Below are 20,732 nucleotides of genomic sequence, written 5' to 3' on the forward strand. Positions count from 1 at the left end.
CAATATTACACGTGTCAAATGATCCCTTAATTAAAATCTCGACAACAAACATAAAACTTGATAAATAAATTTACACAGCTCTTAAATAGCACCACATAGCAATCTGCATAATTACAAAAATGGCGATGTAATTAACCAACTAATAAGACAATCAAACAAGAACAAAAGAAAAAGGAAGGCAAAGTAAGAAGCAAAGGTTAACAAGACTACGTACCAAAACATCAGTTTGTTCATAACTTGGAACCAAAGCAGATCCCTCCAACCCAAGAAACATAAAAAAATAAAAAACAAAATCTCCAGAAAGTAGAAAAAAAGAGAGGCAAAAGTAAAAACCCATTTCATTCAATTTTGTCCCACATTTTGATTTCGATGAGATTGCAATCAAAACTCAAATGGGTTTTCTGGGTCTGAATCAAAATCAATACACCGAAAAAGGGGAGATTTTTATGGAGAGCGGCCAATCTGCTGCGCCGAGCAGCTTAGATATAAAGGTGGTGCGTCCACGGCGGAGCGACAACGTTGTGCAACCGGCGGGGCAAGGTTCGGTGACGCCGCAGCCGCGGCGGTCGTTCAGCGACTACAACCCGTTCAAGAGTTGGGTGTCATGGCTGGTGCCGTTGATTGTGGTGGCCAACATTGTCGTTTTTGTGGTGACAATGTTCGTGAACGATTGCCCCAAGAACTCCGGCAGGTGCATTGGTCGGTTCCTCGGCCGCTTCTCCTTTCAGCCCTTCAAGGAAAACCTGTTTCTTGGGCCATCTTCAAACACGTAAAGCATCACTCTTTGATTAGTTTCTATGCGTATGAATTTGTTGGGATTTGCAGTTTGGATTGAAATTTGTGTTTTCGGATTGGCTGGGTGTTTGCATGTCGAAATTTTGAAAATTTTAGTTGTGGATTGGTGTGGAACTGCTGTTTGTGGACCGGGAAGCCACAGTGGCAGTGAACGTGTTTCATGTAAGTTGATCTCGTTTCTATTTTTTGGTGAAATTATGATGAGAAGGGTTGGATGGTTGGATTGATTTTGATTTGAAATTAGAGTGGGATCAATCAAGGATGAGACTCTTTAAGGTAAAAGTAACTGAAAGTTATGTATTTACACTTTTTGTAAAAAACTTTTGACTTGGTGATTTGGAATTTCGGTTAGACTAGATATATTTGTAAAGAAAATGGTTGAACAGTACGAAGATTGATGTAATTCTGCTTTTAATTAATGTTGGACTTAGGAAAACTAATGAATACAGAAGCGAATTTGCGATTAGTTTAGAAACTTAAAGGAGATGGGCAACTTTAGTTTTAACTTTTATGTATTTATTAACATTCAGACAATACTTGATGTCTATTTGATGTTGGCATATGGGAAATGCTTGATCAAAGAAGAAAGGTGCTCGAAGAGCTGCAAGTATTGAGCTACCTTGTTTGATTAGATTGTTGTGTTATTCAAAATGTCCCCTGTAATATGTTACAAGGTTAAAGTTTTACATTAGTGTTCTTTAGCAACTTAGTTTCAAAATTTTTGTTCGATTTTCCTTGCCCTGTGAGGCCAATGGTAGAACGATTATGGAAAAATGAATTTTCGTTTTGTCTTAATATTTCTGGTAAGAGGGAGTATGCATTCTTCAAGGACTTGTTTGTGATTCTTTTTAGCTGTTTAATGTGCTCATTTCAGTATGCATCATCCAAAGTCTATAAATGCTAGAAGTTGTAAATTTGTGATTTAAGGGGGAGGGAGCAATTGGAAATAAGAGCCATAGACATGCCCCATAAGGGTCAATAGGTCTCAGTTGCATATCTAACTTGTTTCCCATGTGTTTTCATCCTGAAGATTAGAAAAGATGGGTGCTCTAGATGTGCAGAGAGTGATTCATCAACACCAGTGGTGGCGGCTGATCTCATGTATGTGGTTACATGCTGGAGTTTTCCATGTGCTTGCCAATATGCTGAGTCTTTTATTCATTGGAATTCGGCTTGAGCAAGAATTTGGATTTGGTATGCCTCTGGATTTTCAGTTTCATGTATGTCATCATGCATGTATAGCCACATTCACAGATCTTTGTAGTAAAAGATAAAGCACAAAGACATAAATTATAAAATATAAATTAGGTACCAAGTGCAAAACTTCTTTCATAATTCTAGAAGAGAAATACTTTCCGGATGTCTTTAGCTACCTTGCTACAGAGGGTTTCTATGCATGAATTTTGTGAATTATAATCGTAGAGTAGTGGTCAGTAGTGGTGTTTGCATTATAACTCACACCAGTATGTTGATAGGTTTGATGGAAACAAGAGGACATTTTATTTGAGCAAAGAAGAGAGTTTATACACCTAAGCTGGGGTTCAAGAGAAACCTTTTTGTGGAAGTAGCTTGGCAGGCTATTCAAACTTTAGTTTAGACATAGTATTACATTTTAGAGAATAAAATTGCTTGGAACAAAAGCTGATAGGTTATTTCAGTTTTCCGTCGCTTCTGTAGGAACATGGAATGTTTTGGATATCCTGTACGTGTAGACATAGTGCCTCAATATTTTGAAATGTCTAAAAAAATAATAGTTTGATGCTGATCTATATCATGTACAGTTGTTTTGACGAACTTCATTAAATTTTTTGGTTTGAAACTAATGTTTTTCTGATTTGTTCTTCTGCAGTTCGAATTGGTATTCTATATGTCATGTCCGGTTTTGGCGGGAGTTTGCTTTCAGCTCTTTTTATTCAATATGGTATTTCTGTTGGTGCTTCTGGTGCACTTTTTGGTTTACTAGGAAGCATGCTTTCGGAGCTCATATCAAATTGGACAATGTATGCAAACAAGGTAAATAAAGTTTCTGTATATTCAACGATGCACTCTTTATAGTATATGCACGACCCTTTGATCTTACAGTTTCAGATTTCTATCCGCAGTTAGCAGCATTGCTTACTCTCGTTTTCATCATCATAATAAACTTAGCAGCGGGACTTCTACCACATGTGGACAACTTTGCTCATATTGGAGGATTTGTTTCTGGATTTCTTTTTGGATTTGTGTTTTTGATCCGCCCCCAGTTTAAATGGCTTACCCAACGGAATGCTCCCCCAGGACTTATTACTACTCCAGTTAAATCCAAACACAAGACGTATCAATATGTATTGTGGGTCCTCTCACTGATACTGTTGACTGTTGGGTAAGCTCCTCCTCGATCCCTGAAATTTCATTACTTGACTTCATAAACCTAATTCCCTGCATGTGGTAGGCACAGTTGATGCGTGCACAGTTTCTGATCAAATCAGGGTACTTGATTTTGTACAGATGTGTAGATATTATGCATCCTGTAATATTTCTTCGTTACTGTCATTGTGAAAGTCTCTGTATCTGCTTGTTTCTAATCAGAATGGTTTGGAGAAGGCCTTGTGTTATTGCTGTTCTCTATGTTGTAATACTAATTGGTCACTCTGTTGATTGCAGGTTCTACTTTGTTGTTTTGGGTTGTATGTGTTGGCAACACTTAGTCGTTTTGTTATTGGAAATAAAAGTTCAGTTTCTTTGTACTTGTGTAGTATCAGTATATGCGGGCATTTTCTGATAGAAGTCATGTTTTTGACAGGTATACTCTTGGCCTGATTACCCTTTTTCGAGGGGTCAATCTAAATGATCACTGTTCCTGGTGTCAGTATATGAGCTGCATCCCTATTTCAAAACGGAGTTGCAAATCACAAAATGTTTATTGTTTGGTAATATGCTGTACTTTTCTGCTCATATTTACTTCTGCCTTAATATTTGATAGTTGGAATCATAGAAGTGCTTGCTTATTTATGTGATCATGGTTGCATTCAGTCCTTCTAGTTTCGGCATTCCGTTTAATCTAATGTCTTCAGGAAACTTAATTTAAGAAATGACTCGAGAAATTCTGAGTTGGGAAATTGCTTCTTCAAGTGAGTACTAGAAATTGGTTTTGTACTGACATATTGTTCTGTATGTGCACCAATCTTGCAGTCGAGCCAGATGGGGAATCAACTGAACTTAACGTGCGTAAGCAATGGTAGAAATGGGACATATTCGTTGTTGGATCCTAGCGCCTCCCGGGCTCAGCAGCTATGCGCTGAGCTTTGCAGTTGACCATACACGTACAAATTCCCGAGTTGATAGAATGCTGATTCATATGATTCATTCTTATATCTGTAGGAAGTATTCAATTTCTGAAAGATGATCTGACATTTCTTATCTAGTTCATTCTCTAAAGATCAACTTTGTGAAAAATCAACTAAATCAGAAATCGTTTAACCATTTGATTTAGTTGTTTTAATAAATTTAAATCGTTTAAATCAGAAATCGTTTAAATTTAAAATGGTTAAATCGTTTAAATTTCACAACTCATTCTTTGCACACAATTTTCGGAAATCGAAATTCTGTTGTGGCTTATGTAAATTGTTTAGCTTTTTCATGTATGACCTAAAAATTGGACAAACAAATTCCCATTATCACATCACCTGTCTCTCTCAAATGAGGATTCTGGTTGTGTAGCATGCTTGATTGCTTGAACAAGGCATTCAATCTCTTCCTTATCTTCCTAGAACATTACTAAAATATGAGCAGCCAAGCCTGTCGGCTTAATTATATTTAGTTAAGTATGGCTAATTACATCGCCCACATGTCTCCATGTTGTAAAATCTTTGATCCATCTTCAAAAGTCAAGCCTTTCCCGCCGGCCGGCTTAAATTAACTCTTCTCTTAACTTCACGCCATATACACATAAAGAGTTGCTAATTTCTCCGGTTAACATTTGAAGGCAATGAAATAATTTATTCTTTATGTGGACGTCATATGCTTTTTTTATCTTCTTATTCTCTGCCGCTAGTTGACTTTATACACTTTCTATTTGAATTAGTCATGGGAGTCCAATTACAATACACAAATACATTTTTGCCCTCATACAGTTGTCATGTGACGTCCGTCTGACCAAAATAGATGAAAAATTAGATAATTTTTTTTTAAATCTAACGCCAGGTTAAAATTGATTATTTATAAAAGTTCAGGAGGATAATCGGCTAAAATTAAAGTTCAAAGGAGAAATTGGCAACTAATAAGTTATCTTGTTATTGTGCGTACTTAATGATCCAGGTTCTTCCAGTCATATGTATAAATTAGCTTAAGCTAAAATGCAATTTACAAATTTCACATCGCACAACCGATTATTCACAATGGAGATTTTGGTTGTGAAATTTATCCTAGCTTACTTATCAGTTTGCAGTGCAGTGACTCTTGTATGCTGTGGGAGCTCCAATGAGACGGACAGGCGTGCATTGCTAGCCTCAAGGATCAAATCATGGAGGATCCTCATCAAATCATGAGCTCCTGGAACGAATCCATTCACTTTTGCATGTGGCGTGGTGTCACATGCGGTCGACGGCATCAACAGAGGGTGACAAGGCTGGAGCTTCAAGGTCAAAATTTGGTGGGATCCCAATCCCCACACATAGGTAATCTGAGTTTCCTAAGGATACTACAGCTGCAAAACAATAGCTTTAGTCATGAAATTCCTTTACAAATTGCGCATTTGCACAGATTGCAGGCACTATATATATTCAATAACTCATTCACTGGCTCTATTCCAAGCAACATATCATATTGCTCCAACCTCGTCTTTTTGAATTGGGTTTCAACAGGCTGGTTGTGGAACAATTCCTCCAGAGATTGGGTCCTTGTCGAAGCTTCAACAATTGGTTTTACAAAATAACAATTTAACAGAAGAGATCCCTCCTTCCTTGGGTACCCTTTCGTCTCTCGAGGCATTTGCTGCCTATGGTAATAACTTGATGGGAAGCATCCCTAGTTCTCTAGGTCAACTGAAAAGGTTAACATTTTTGTCATTGGGCATAAACAACTTGTCTCGTGTCATCCCTCCCTCCATATATAACCTTTCTACTCTCCAAGCTTTACACGTAGTATTTAACCGAATTCAAGGGACTCTTCCCTCGGACTTGGGAGAAACTCTTCCTAATATCCAAGTTCTTAACATTGCCCAATATCAATTTACCGGATCCATTCCTCTCTCAATATCCAATGCTACAAGTGTACCGACCTTTCATGTTGGCTTCAACAATCTAACTGGGCAAGTACCCAACCTCCAGAAGCTTCATAACCTCCAACATTTTAACATTCAAAATACTCATCTCGGAAGCGGCAAGGAAGGTGACTTGAATTTTCTCTCGGACTTGACGAATGCCACAGAGCTAATGTGGCTGATTATGCCTGTGAACAACTTCAGAGGAACGCTTCCCACATTAATATCCAATTTATCAACTACGATTGAAAGATTTTGGGTTTACACAAACCAACTAGATGGAAGCATCCCAGTTGGCATGGGGAAATGGATCAACCTGCAATCGTTGGCTATGGAGGACAATAACTTCACAGGTGATATCCCCTCGGACAGTGGGGAGCTTTCGAGAATTGCAGAATTAGACTTTTCAGCAAATGAATTAACTGGAAGCATTCCGTCCTCTCTTGGGAACTTAACCAAGTTAGGCAGACTCTTCTTGCAAAGAAATAATCTTCAGGGAATCATCCCTTCAAGCCTAGGCGAAATCCAGCGGCTACAAAATTGGGATCTTTCATATAATAACCTTAGTGGCACAATACCTCCAAAAGTTCTCAGCCTCTCCTCCTTATCAATATATTTGAACTTGTCTGCAAACCATTTTACAGGTTTCCTTCCCATGGAGGTTGGAAAGATGACCAGTCTAGGTGAGCTGGACATTTCTGATAACATGTTAACCGGAGAGCTTCCGAGCAGCCTTGGTAATTGCGAGAGTTTAGAAGTTCTACACTTGCAAAGAAACCTGTTTAAGGGGTCTATCCCTTCATCTATGGCAGCGTTGAGAGCTATTCGAGATTTAGACCTTTCTCGTAACAATCTTTCAGGTGAAATTCCACAATTTTCAGATGATCTTGTATTCTTGGTGAATCTGAACCTGTCATTCAACGAGTTTTGGGGGTCCGTACCAACTGAAGGTGTATTAAAAAATGCTTCATCAATTTCAATTGTTGGACATACAGGACTCTGTGGAGGGATTGCTAATCTTCAGTTGCCTAAATGCAACTCTAAAGGGTCCACAAAAGGAGGATCATCTCGTAACCTTAAATTAATAGTCCCACTAGTATCCGGACTTGCATTTCTAGGAATAGCAATGGCGCTGTCCTATTTCTTTCTTTGCTCGCCAAGAAAAAACATTGAAGAAACTCCGGGGAGGACTTTGACGAACACTTATTTGCAAGTGTCGTATTCTACTCTCCAACAAGCTACTGGTGGATTCTCTTCGACTAATTTGATTGGTGTGGGTGGTTTTAGGTCTGTATACAAAGGAGTTCTTACTGACAAGGATGATAAAACTGATCAACTTGTTACTGTGAAAGTGTTTGACCTGTTACGCCATGGAGCATCAAAGAGTTTCATAGTTGAATGTGAGACTCTAAGAAATATCAGGCATCGAAATCTCGTCAAGATTATAACTGCATGCTCAAGTGTTGATAATCATGGCAATGATTTCAAGGCTCTAGTTTATGAGTTCATGGAAAATGGGAGCTCAGAGGAGTGGTTGCATCCACCTACTGATATTGAAGCGATAGGAGATCATACACCCAAGAATTTAAATCTTCTTCAGAGGCTAGACATTGCTATAGATGTTGCTTTTGCAGTAGATTATCTTCATAATCATTGTGAAACACCAACAGTTCATTGTGACCTCAAGCCAAGCAATGTTTTTCTAAACGCCGAGTTGACGGGACATGTTTCTGACTTTGGATTAGCAAGGTTTCTCCCACCACTATCAAGTAATGTCTCAGCAAATCAAACCCAGACAAGTTCAATTGGAATACGAAGAACAGTTGGTTATGCTGCTCAAGGTCCGTATCCTCATATCCTATATGCATAATACAAGTGAAGATATTTTTGTTTTTATATATTTACAATTGTGGTCACATTGTTGTTTTCTTATATTTGTATGTAGAGTATGCTATGGGAAGTGAGGTCTCAACAAATGGAGATGTCTACAGCTTTGGCATTCTCCTATTGGAAATTTTTACAGGGAAGAGACCCACTGACAACATGTTTAGTGACAACCTGAACCTCCATAATTTTGTCAAGATGGCTGTCCTTGGACGAGTTTCCGAGATTACAGATGCACCACTCCTTCAAGGATACACAAATGAGACTCCCAATCAAAGCAGCTCGAATGTTCAAAAAATTGAGACATGCTTGAGCTCCATATACAAAATTGGAATTGCATGTTCTGTTGAATCCCCAAGGAATCGACTACAGAATATCAATGATGCTGCATCTGAACTCCAATCCATTAGGAACACTCGTCTTGCATAGAAACTTCTTTTACGAGGTTTTGTGAGAGGGAAATGGTCTTGTGCTGCGTGTGAAGTATTCTATCTTGTTGGAGCTACAGTAGATGTGGTAATTTGCATAGTGAATAATGAACAACGACTCGATGAGGTTCTTGTGTGAAAACTACACTATTTCTTGTATTGCCTAGATCCCCCTATGTTACTTAAAAGGAAAAGAAAAGTCTATCACTTCTTGTTCTATTATGTATATATTCTACATAACATTGCATCTAATTTGTTATCCAATTCAATCCAAATCTCGACTCTAACCGAGGCTTATACATAAACATAATAATTTGCTTGGTTGGGAAGCTTCTGGATTATTTCATGGAGAGTTCGTAACGTCGTCGTACCAACAATATGTTTTTATAGGTTATTGCGTCCTTTTTTATGTCACAGAAGCGATGAATTCTAAAGGACAATAGTTTTGTAATAAAAACAATACTTAGCTATTCAAATAATGAGTAAGAATTTTTACTTAAAATTATTCATTGTCGATTTATAGAACTCCATTTTTATAATCAGAACCGTTTATATTATAAATCACTCTATAAAGATTCCCTCTGTAAAAAATCAATTAAAACTAAGGTTGTTTAGTCATCGAACTGTATAAAAACAAATGAACGGAATTGGTGAAAGCATTACAAACAGTCTATGTATTTGTTAGAATAGATTAACTAAACAACTTTAGTTTTAATTCATTTTTTACAGAAATGGTTTTTACAATGTGATTTTTAATATGAACGGTTCTGATCATAAGCACAAACTCTGTAATTCGAATACGAAGAGTTTTTGAATAAGAATTCATACTCATTTGTAGCCAAATATTGTTCTTGTAATAATATAAATAAATTTAACTGACTTAGTTTATAAACATTTTATTTATTCACTTTCTTGGCAGTAAGGGACAGTAGTCGTTGGAAAGAAATGTCAAAGACTCAAAGTTTAGCTCGTGCCACGAATTTGTTGATTAAATTTAAAACCAATTGATTATTCCTATTCACTCTTTCGATATTGACTCTCTGGCCCTCAAAATCTACATGGTCTTCAAATTGGACTAAAATTCTCTCCCCTGTCATTTCCTTCCCATTTTCTCCTTTCTTCAAAATCTACATGATCCCACTCCCTTCAAATTTATTACCACTTGCATTTCTCTTCAAGTTAATCCTTGAAAGCAGGACCAGTCGAACCTTTAATGATTGGGATTTTAGCTAGAATAGCCCCTTTTATACAACAACAGCAGCAAAGTCTTATTCTAATAAGTGAAGTCGACTATATGAATACTAAAATGGCATATGCCTTCGGTTTTGTGCTAAATCTTTCGTTAACTTCAAGTACTCCATGTCTTTTATTAAAACTTCTATCCAAGTCTTCCTAAATCTTCCTCAACTCCTTTTCATCTTGAGTCTTTATCTCATAATTGTATTTTATTACCAGAGCATCTGTAGCTCTTTGTTTCACATGTCCAAAACCACCTTAACCGATTTTCTCTCATCTTATATATTTTCAATCTGAAAGTGTTTTTTGTAGTAGTTGTTCAATGTTCAGGGCCGACTTGCTTGACATCTATTTTCCAGGATGATATTATGTTTGGTTAATTTCTGGAGTCAATTTGCTTCATTGTCCCGTTTTGGAATAGTACATCTCGGTCCTTGGAGTTTATAGAAAATTCGGACCTGCTGTTGTCAACATTGTAAGCATGCATTTAAGTTTCGTCTACGGAAGAACAAGTCAAAGTGGTTGTCATTTGAATTTTCACGAACCAGAAACTGCAATGTAGGTTCCTCTTATCTTTCTACAAACTTTTCTTGTCATTTGCATCTCAAATGAAACTTACCAATTTCACAATCCAATTCAGAAATGAGGGTTTCCATTGTGAAATATGACAAAATAATATACAACTTATACATGGGATATTCCAACCCTAATATTATCAAGGTTTGTTGTGATAAAACTCAACATCTAGCAATATGAGGTTAAGTTAGGACAATATCGGTGATATTGATGGTGGACCATGCTAAGTCGACAAAGTTTATCAGTGATGTATCCAGGGATCCTCTTGGTTCCCTAGGACCCTACGAAGAAAGTCGTCAAAGGACCCTATGACCATCTGGTATGAGACCTGAGTATACCCACAAATTGTTCGATGAATACCTTTTAGGCAGAAAAAATGCCCCCACGTGCTCGACTAAATTTCTCGATGAAAAGGCTGTGCGTGCTTGAATCTTAAATTGGAACCCCATGTGATTAGAGTCTTGAATCTGCCATTGCATATGTATACACATACATTTGGATGGAAGTGTTCACAGACTATATTTATCTGGAACAGAATGATATTTTTGTACATAGTTAATCAATTTAAAATGAATTAAAACATGCCAAATTAGTGTTCACAGTTACGACCCCTCACAACTTACAGACTTCAAATTCCCATTCATAACTAGGGTTGCTCTGTTAGGGTAATTTTTATATTGGGTGATGCCAACGTGAGATCTGATGTGAGTGAGAAGCTTCACATTGGATGAGATCTGAGGTCACATGAGGCCAAATACATGATCTTCCACCTGGTTAGTAATGTGTTTTTTTGTTCTCTCTCCGATACTAATGATTGTTGTGTGAGCTTCTCGATCCCTCAAATTCAATTATTTGACCTCATATACCTTAAATTGATTCCCGGCCGGCCTTGTGAGAATTTTGAAGGCTTATTTGATGAGTGCTTATTTATTGCATCGCTGTGCAGAAGAGATATGCTAGGCAGATTTGCCTCAAAAGCAAGTTTCTAACAATTTGCTGGACAAGTGTCCCTTATATCGCAACAATTAATATTCATGTTTGGGTCCATTAAAATAAAAATAAAAAAATGTTAAAATTGTTCTCTGTCTCCTCCAACCTATCGTCTCTCCAACCCGATGAACTCAAACAATCTAAAGAAACCAAGAAATGAAGATTGTCTCATAGCTTGAAACTAATACGCCCTTTAGTATTTGGACTTAATCTTCTAGGAATAGCTAGCCATGGTGTTCTCCTATTTCTTTCTTTATTCGTCAAGAAAGAAAACGATAGAAATTTCACTGAGCACTTTGGAGAACATTATTTTGCAAGCGTCATATACTACTCTACTTAAAGCTACTGACAGGTTCTCAACGGCTAATTTAATTGGTGCCGATAGTTTGGGGTCTGTGTACAAAGGAGTTCTTGATAATAATGATAATGCTCATGATAGTTTGGGGTCTGTGTACAAATGAGTGATCAATGATAATGATAAAGCTCAACTTGTTGCCGTGAAGGTGTTTAACTTGTTACGCCGTGGAGCTTCGAAGAGTTTCATAGCTGAATGTGAAGTTTTGACAAATATTAGGTGTGGTAGTAAAAGTTCATTGTCTTCACTCTTGAAATTGTACTTACAAATAATTAAACATCTTTGGACAAAAACCAAAGCCACACGCCCAAGGAGTGGAGAGAGTTTGGCCAATGGATCTCTGATGCCTAAGTTTATCTAAAAAGAGCGAGTTTAGAGCTTGAGTTCATGGTTTCAACTTACTTGAGAAGTGCGGAATAAGGAGTATTTATATGGTTTGGCCGGGCACACAGGGTGAAGGATCTCGCGCCACATGTCAACATTCAGTTGGCCAAGTTGTGTCATCCATTGGATGAGGAAGTAGTCTTTCATGAGGAAAGCTTAAAGGTAGGATTTAGTTATTAATTCTACTTTTCATTCCCTTGTCTTATCTCCTTGCCATGGGTAGAGGAGTTTGGAGATAGTGTGTTCAACAGCTTGTGTCTTTTTGGTTGTTGATATATGCATGGAACAGATGAGGGCCTTACCAATTTAATAAAGGTTATTCTCATCAATCATGAACAAAAGTCCATGTGTCAGCTCTAAGATTTTTTAATTATTTTTTACTCCACAAATGGAAGGTGCATGAGGTGTAGAAATCCCAAGTTGAGTGGGCTAACAAAAAGTGGATTCCTTGTCTGCTTTGAATTTTGAGCTCAAGTGTAGTAAAGTATTATGGGTGATGAATACCAATTGCCTCTAGAATTTATTTAACTATACCTTAAATAAAGGATTAAATAAACCTAGAGAGCAATTATTTTCCAAACACGAAAGATAGAAAACCAGAGAATTGTTCCCCCTCTCCCAGTTTTTTCTTTGCTTGCTTCATGAAGAGTTGATCATCGTCATTGGTAGCGCCTCCAAGGAGTTTTTGATGATGATGATAATAATAGAGCTCAATATGTTGCAGTTAAGGTGATTGATTTGTTCCGCCGTGGAGCATCAAATAGTTTCATAGCCGCGTGTGAGGTTTTGATAAATATCAGGCATGAAAGAGTTTAATTCTAACAATAAGGTTGACTAGGGACCAAAGCCTAAATGATCATATTATAATTCTGTGTTCAAATGTTGATTTTCAGGGTAATGATTTCAAGGCTCTAGTTTACGAGTTCACGGACGACGGGAGCTTAAAGGAGTGGCTGTATCCACATTCTGGAACTAAAGAGTTAAGAGGCCAAATAACATGATTGACTGGTGGAAATTTTATTTTGAAGAGTCATGTACCCAAGAATTTAAATCTTCTTCAGAGGCTAGAAATTTCCATTGGTGTTGCTTGTGCATTGGAGTAACTTCATAATTATTGTGAAACACGGATAGTTCCTTGTGATCTCAAGCCAAACAACGTTCTCTTGAACAACGAATTGATTGGACATGTGTCTAACTGGATTAGCAAGGTTTCTCTCACAAGTAACGAGAAATGTTTCAGCAATTCAAAGTCAGACAAGTTTCGTTGGAATAAGATGAATGGTTGGTTATGCAGCTCTAGGTAAATATCTTAGATATATACTTCATTATATTTCCTCTTTTATTTTGGAGTATTGACTTTACAAAATTCAAACTGAGCTATTAGAAGAGAATGTTTTGAATGATATGTTTATTCTTCTCAAGAAGAGGTATAATATACAATCCTAAGCCTAATCAAATAGGGAAGAATAATTACAGGAGATTACAAAGAGATTTCTCCCAGATTACACGGGATCCATCATAAACTAGGAAATCCTAAATTATAGGAAACTATACAAGTCAACATTCCCCTCAAGTTGGTGCATATATGTTACACATGCCCAACTTGTCCAAAAACTTGGAAAACTTTTCACTAGAAACTGCTTTGGTGAGAATGTCAGCTATTTGATCTTCCGTTCTAATTAAAGGCATTTCAATTATTTTACCCTCTGGCTTTTCTTTAATAAAGAATCTGTCAATCTCTATCTGCACCGGATTATGAGCAATATCGCGAGCAGCTTTATTATCACAAAACAACTTCATTGGTTGACTATGTTTGACACCTAAATCTCGTAGTAGTAGTTTAAGCCATAAAATCTCACAAATACCAAGGGCCATACTTATGTATTCTGCTTTTGCACTTGATCTTGCTACTACTCCCTGCTTCTTGCTTTTCCAAGTAACTAGATTTCCACCAACAAAGGTAAAGTAACTTGATGTTGAACGCCTATCATTACTCGAATCGGCCCAGTCAGCATATATATAACCTTCAATACTAAAATGACCATTCTTCTTAAACAAAATCCTTTTTCCCCGAACTTCCTTTCAAATAACTCAATATCCTTATAACTGCATTCATGTGTTGTTCTCCTGGATTATGCATGTATTGACTAACAACACTCAAGGCATGAGCAATGTCTGGTTTAGTATGTGCCAAATACATTAATCTTCCCACTAACCGTTGATACCTCCCTTTATTTACCGGTACTTGGTTCAAATCAATGCTTAACTTCATTCCTTCTGCCAACGGAGTAGTCACAGGTTTGCAAGCTGACATGCCAGTTTCTTTTAACAGGTCAAGAATATACTTTCTCTGTGACAGGAAGATTCTTGACTTGCTCCTTGAAACCTCAATTCTAAGAAAATATTTCAAAGACCCAAGATCCTTCATCTCGAGTTATGTACTTAAATATTTCTGTAAGGCTGCACACTCATCCGGATCATTACCGGTAACTACCATGTCATCCACATATACAATGAGTGCTGTAAGCTTTCTGTTCCAACGTTTCAAGAATAACATGTGATCACAGTTGCTTTGCTTATATCTAAATGCTTTCATAGACTTAGTAAATCTACCGAACCACGCTCTTAGAGACTGCTTCAACCAATACAATGATTTTCGAAGCCTGCACACCTTTTGTCTATGCATCTTTGGAACGTTACTCCCTGGTGGGAGTTCCATGTAAATCTCTTCTATCAAGTCCCCATGCAAGAAGGCATTATTCAGATCGAACTGCTGTAATGGCCAATTAAGATTTGCAGCCAAGGACAACAAAACATGAACTATATTGATCTTGGCCACAGGGCCAAATGTATATGTATAGTCAATTCCATATTTTTGAGTGTATCCTTTTGCTATTAGCCTTGCCTTGAAGCAATCCACTGTCCCATCAGCTTTGTACTTCACTGTATAGACCCATTTGCATCCCATAAGTTTCTTGCCGACTGGCAAGTCTATGATCTCCCAGGTAGCATTCTTCTTCAATGACTTCAACTCTTCATTCATTGCTGCTTGCCAACGTGGATCAACTAAAACCTCTTGCACATTGTTAGGAATATATACAGTAGATAATTGATGCACAAATGATTTATTTGATTCTGATAGGTGACTAGTAGACACATAATTACTTAACGGGTATAACACATTAGACTCAGGGTTGGGCTTACTCATCGGATACCTAGTTTTGCATTTACGGTCGACTTCATAAATAAGTTTAGAAATACCTCAGTTGACGCGATCAGAGAGACGACATGGTGGTGGTGCATCCAGGATTGAAGACGATTGATTATGGTTATTGGGACTCAAGATCGACTATGAGATAGTTGGCGACATAGGACTGTCCGGTGGTGAGGAAACTGGTAGTGAGTTATCTGGAGATGTCGACTCGTCCCTTTCAAGGTTTTCAACATTATTTCCATGTGAATGATCACCACTTGTCTCCAAGACATTACCACTTAGTTCCAATTCATTCACAACATTGTTTTCTTGTGAATGATCACCACTTGTCTCCAAGACATCACCACTTAAATCCAAATCATTCACAGTATCTATATTTGGAATAGTATAATTAAGAGTTTGAACTTCTGTCTAATTCTCCCCCTGAAGTGAAGTCTCGGGATTGGTAAAATACATATCATCATCATGAAATGCAACATCCATAGTGACAAACAATTTTTTCGTCGGAGGGTGATAACAACGATACCCTTTTTGATTTGAGGCATACCCCACAAACACACACAATAAGGCCCAAGGCTTAAGCTTACTTCCCTGCTGTTTATGCAGGTGAACAAAGGCCATATAACCAAACACGTGAGGGAGAAGATTAGGAACTGTAGTAACATCAACATATGAAGAAAGAGTCTAAAGCAGTGTTTGAAATTCGACTGATCGGGATGGAACACGATCCATGAAATACGTAGCTGAGGTGAGAACTTCTCCCCAAAAAGATAACAGGAGACTCGCCTCAATCAAGAAAGGCATGAAGTTTAGAGTTTACATATTCGCCGCCATAGTCACTCATGAGAACCTGTATTTGGGACTTATATTGTACTTGTACCATTTTGTAAAACCGCTGAAACAAAGAAGTAACTTCACTTTTGGACTTCATCACACAAACCCAAGTCATATGTGTGCAGTCATCAATAAAAGTAACAAACCAATGAGCACCACTAAGTGTAACATTTTTAGATAGTCCCCAAACATCATAATGAATGATCATAAATGAGATTGAACTTTTATTCAAACTAGGCAGAAACAAAGTACGATGACTTTTAACCATTTCACAAACACCACATGTAAAGTTAGAAATATCATGCTTACCAAACAAGCTAGGAAACAACCTCCACAGATAATCGAACGAAGCATGTCCAAGTCGATGATGCCACAACCAAATCTTCGACGCTTTATTCCTATCCCCTGGATTTCCTTCCACAACAAGAGCTTGAGTCAACATTCGAGAATTGTTTGATGTCAGCTCCAAGTAGTAGAGTTTCCCTTTCCTAATACCATAACCAATCGTCTTACGAGTCCGAATGTCCTTAAAAACACAAAAAAAAGGCCAAAAAAATCACAAGACAATGTAGGGCGACAATTATTTGAGCAACAGATAATAAATTATAGTCAAGAGAAGGAACAACAAGCACGGTATCAAGACTAAGGGTATCTGAAAGGGAGATGGTTCCTTCCTTGATAATAGGGGCAGGATTATCGTTGGCGACACTCACGACAGTTTTGGTGGATGGTTTTAGGGTTTCTACCTGTCTAGAATCACAAGTCATATGTTCATTAGCACTAGAATCAATTATCCACGTGTTATTCATATCAGAGGCAGAAACCTTTAAAGCCTCACCATTGTTACATGTATTAGTAGAGGCAAACACTTCTGTAACTATATTTCCAGAATCTACCTTTGCATCAGCAAACGAGGTACGAGTGGTCGTATTCTTATGTCCGAGTTGATCGGATCGATTTGGAGACGTACAAGTCCAGTCTGCCATTCCCAAACAACTTTAATCAATACGTCACTCGATGATCGGTAAAGCCCAAATTTCCAAGCAAACCAAGCCCAAGAAGCTTCAATTTGCACGGGCCACCAAGAAGGATAGCCCAACAACAATTAAAAATAATAATAATCTCAAAAACCGCAATTTTTTTTTCCTTGCCGTGTGGTCCTTAAACAAACTGCCAAAAAATAATGTCTTTTTCTTTTTTTTTTCCTTATTTCCTTTTTTTTTTTTTTTTTTTTTTTACATTCCTTTCAATCTCTATTTCTAGGAATCCTCGCCGGATGCATTCCTAGGGATTCTAAGGATCATGTAATCGTGTCCGTTTATCGTATATTGTGTGGTCAGTTTTCGTTACGTACTATTTATATTTGAATTTTAAATGATTTATGATTGCACGATATACGATGAACGGACACGATTGCGTAATCCCTAGGGTTCTAGGGAATGGATCCGGCGAGGATCCTGGTTCTATTTCTGGGCAGTGTTCTCCAGAGAAAACAAGTCCGAGTGCAGGTCTGGGATCTCAATTCTGGGATTCTGGATGCGATGAGATAGCAGCAGCGGTGAAGTTTGGATCAAAGCGACGGCGAGGATGCGGGTACAGGGAGTGCAGCAGATTCAGAGAATAGTTGCAGCGGCAACGTATATGTTTGTGGGTTGCTAATTTCGATCTGGGCAGTCGAATATGTCCCCGTGATGCAGTAGCGGGCACAGGTCGATGAAGTGAACTCGGGGTCAGCAACGACGGAGTCGCTTGCTGGTCGAACAGGCGCGATGCACAACTGGCTACCCGGCTGGTGGTTCTCGGGTCAGCAACGACGGCGTTACTCGCTGGTTAGACAGCTCTGCACAACTGGCTGTGCAGCTGATGGTTGTGGTTCTGTGCACAGCGCATTGTTTGTTTGTTTGTTTTTTTTTTCCCTAACCTAAGCTTTGGTGCCAAGAAGAGAATGCTTTGAATGATATGTTTATTCTTCTCAGGAAGAGATATAATATACAATCCTAAGCCTAATTAAATTGGGAAGAATAATTACAGGAGATTACAAAAAAAAAAAAAAAAAGAGAAAGAATGCAGTGCTAGAGTTCATAAAGTTGAGGTGTGCTTAAATTTGATATTTAGAACTGGAATGGCTTATGGTTTGAACCAAAAAAAAAAAAAAAAGAAAGAATTGGAATGGCTTGTTAAATGCTGAATCCGCAACAGATCGTCTAAAGAATATCAAATGATGTTGCATCTTAACTTCATTCCAATACGTTTCTTGGATAGAAATTTTCATATACTGCTTATGAAGTCTTAGCGTTTTTGTTACCATAGTAGATGTAGAAGTTTGCAATGTAAATAATGACCAATTATGTTCATTGCCACACTTTCTGTTTTGCGTTCTTTCAGGACTTGATAGATGTGTTCTCAAGCTTTTAAAAGGTGTACTAGACACTAGTCGGGCGGCGGGCAGTGACCTAACACCTAGACGATTTTTTTAAATTTTAATTATATTTAATATATAACATATAAATAAATGTCTAATTATTCTTAAAAAATACATAATTATATTGGAATACACAAATTACAAAATAGAATGACATAGATTACAAAGTATTAGAACATATTGAAAACATGAGGAACTGCATATAATGAATGTTCATCCAAGTATTTAACAAGTCTCTTACCATTTATTGAAAAAATAAAATATAAAATGAAATTATCTATTTCCTATCTAAGTAAGAGTCGCGACCTAGATGGGGGTCAAGGCCAGCTAGTCGAGCTAGAGGGGTGCCTTGGGGGGCTAGACCGGTGCCTAGGCATGTCTAGGCGCCTTTTCCTAATTTCAAACGCATAGGTATTATTCGGAGCAGTGGTCAGTCGTCTAGTGCCTAGGTGGCGCTATGCGGGGACTTTTAGAATAGTGTACTCTGGCAGATATGAGGGTCATTAACAGTTCTGACATCCATTTCCGATAATATAGGAAGCTTTATCTTTATTAGTTTTTATTAATATCTATCATACCTAGGATGACAAAATTCTGTACTTTCGCTGCACTTTTATCTACTCTGACATTACATGCATTGTCATAAGGGTATCACCAACACTGCGCACTCGTGGTTAAATTTAATTTCAGACTTCAATTTATTCGTACTTTTACACTTCACTACATGTTATGGTTTCGTCAACTTCCTAATGTCAACCAACATACCTAGATTTTCATTGTCCTCGTGGATATCGGGATCAGAGTGTTTCAGTTTGTATTACTACTTGTTGTACTTGGTGATTTGTGCAATATTCACATTGATTAAAGTCTAGTTCGTGCCACGAATTTGTTGAATATTCACATTGACAGATTCCAAATTTTTGAAAGATTCATAACCTCAAGACCCTCAACATTCAACAAAATTCTTGGAAGTGGTAAAGATGGTGATTTGAGTTTCCTATCAGACTTGACCAGTACCAGTTTAAGGTGTTTTCCAAAATCAAAGTGCAATTTCAATTGTTGACAACACTAGATTCTGCGAGGGAATTCCTAATCTCAAGCTGCCCAATTCCAAGTCTATAGAGGTCCAATAAAAGAAGATTAACTCATAGCCCTTCTCTTTCTTTCTTTCTTTCCAAATTTTTTTAATAGGATGATAATGGTTTAGGCTAGTCGAGTTTCACATAAGGCTTGGTCATTAGTCTGCCAAAGTAGTCTTACTCTCCAAACCAGCACAAGACGGTCATAAAGAACCAAGACCCTATGATTTAGTCATCAACTACAAAGTAAGTTACTTCCTTCTTGCTCAGAGCAATTAGATTAGTTCATAGCTTGAAATTAATAATCCCTTTTAGTATCCGGGTACTTCCTCTATTTTGCAAGTGGCATAGCTACTTTCTCAAAAGCCACTGATGGGTTTTCTTCAGTTAATTTGATTGGTGTTGGCAGTTTCGAGTTTGTGTACAAATGGGTTCTTTATACTGACAATAGAGATCGGCTTGTACTTGTAGCTGTGAAGGTGTTTAACACGTTATGCCACGGAGCGCCGAAGAGTTACATAGCCGAATGTGAGGCTTTGAGAAATATCAAGCATATCAAAATCTTGTCAAGGTCATATCTGCATGTTCAAGTGTTGATTTTCGAGGTGATGATTTAAAGGCTCTAGTTTATGAGTTCATGCAAAAAAGAAGCTGGTTGCATCCACCTCCTGTAATGAAAGAGGTAAGATATTGCCATTGGTTGCATCCACCCAAGAATTAAATGTTCTTCAAAGGCTAGAGATTGCTATTGATATTGTTATTGTGCACTGGATTATTTCCTCAATCATAGCGAAACGAAAAGGTTGATCATTTGATTATTTGTGACCGAAAGATCATAGGTTCGAGTCGTGAAAATAGCATTTTTTCAAAAAGCAAGGGGAGTTTGCATATGATGGACATTCGCGTCCCTCCCCCCAACCCTGACCCTTACAAATCGGGGAGCCTTGTTAGTTTGGAATCGCCCTTTTTATAGCGAAACACTGATTGTGATCTCAAGCCAAGCAATGTTCTTCTAAACACCGAGTTGACTGGACATGTTTATTGAAAGTAGACTAATCTCAGACTTATTTATATGAACTCCTCCATAAAGTGTTACCGAGCCATATTATTAGAAATAACGAAAGCATCTCTAAATACTCAAAATTTCATATCCGAAACGAGTTTTAAGGGGATGGGGTTCAAGTTCGTTGGTATGGTTACTGACGGCCATTTTAAAGCCCATGGGCTATCACAAATCAAGGTTTTCTAGCATTGTTTATTCTCCCATGTGTATTCTGAATTCTGGTCGAATGGTTT

General features: G+C 37.7%; 1 protein-coding gene and 1 pseudogene across 1 annotated transcript; both read left to right on the forward strand.

Annotated features, from left to right (window-relative positions):
• Positions 1-264: 264 nt before the first annotated feature.
• LOC137716422 (RHOMBOID-like protein 1) lies at positions 265-4,163 on the forward strand. Its single transcript, XM_068455878.1, has 6 exons — positions 265-769; positions 1,826-1,989; positions 2,645-2,808; positions 2,898-3,157; positions 3,578-3,704; positions 3,967-4,163. Exons 1-6 carry the CDS (start codon positions 393-395, stop codon positions 4,087-4,089), a joined length of 1,215 nt encoding a protein of 404 aa, XP_068311979.1. The 5' UTR covers positions 265-392; the 3' UTR covers positions 4,090-4,163.
• A 1,008-nt stretch (positions 4,164-5,171) lies between these two features.
• Positions 5,172-8,514, forward strand: LOC137714132 (putative receptor-like protein kinase At3g47110; annotated as a pseudogene).
• Positions 8,515-20,732: the final 12,218 nt, after the last annotated feature.

This window comes from Pyrus communis, chromosome 14 (assembly GCF_963583255.1).
Source record: "Pyrus communis chromosome 14, drPyrComm1.1, whole genome shotgun sequence".
Classification (NCBI taxonomy): domain Eukaryota; kingdom Viridiplantae; phylum Streptophyta; class Magnoliopsida; order Rosales; family Rosaceae; genus Pyrus; species Pyrus communis.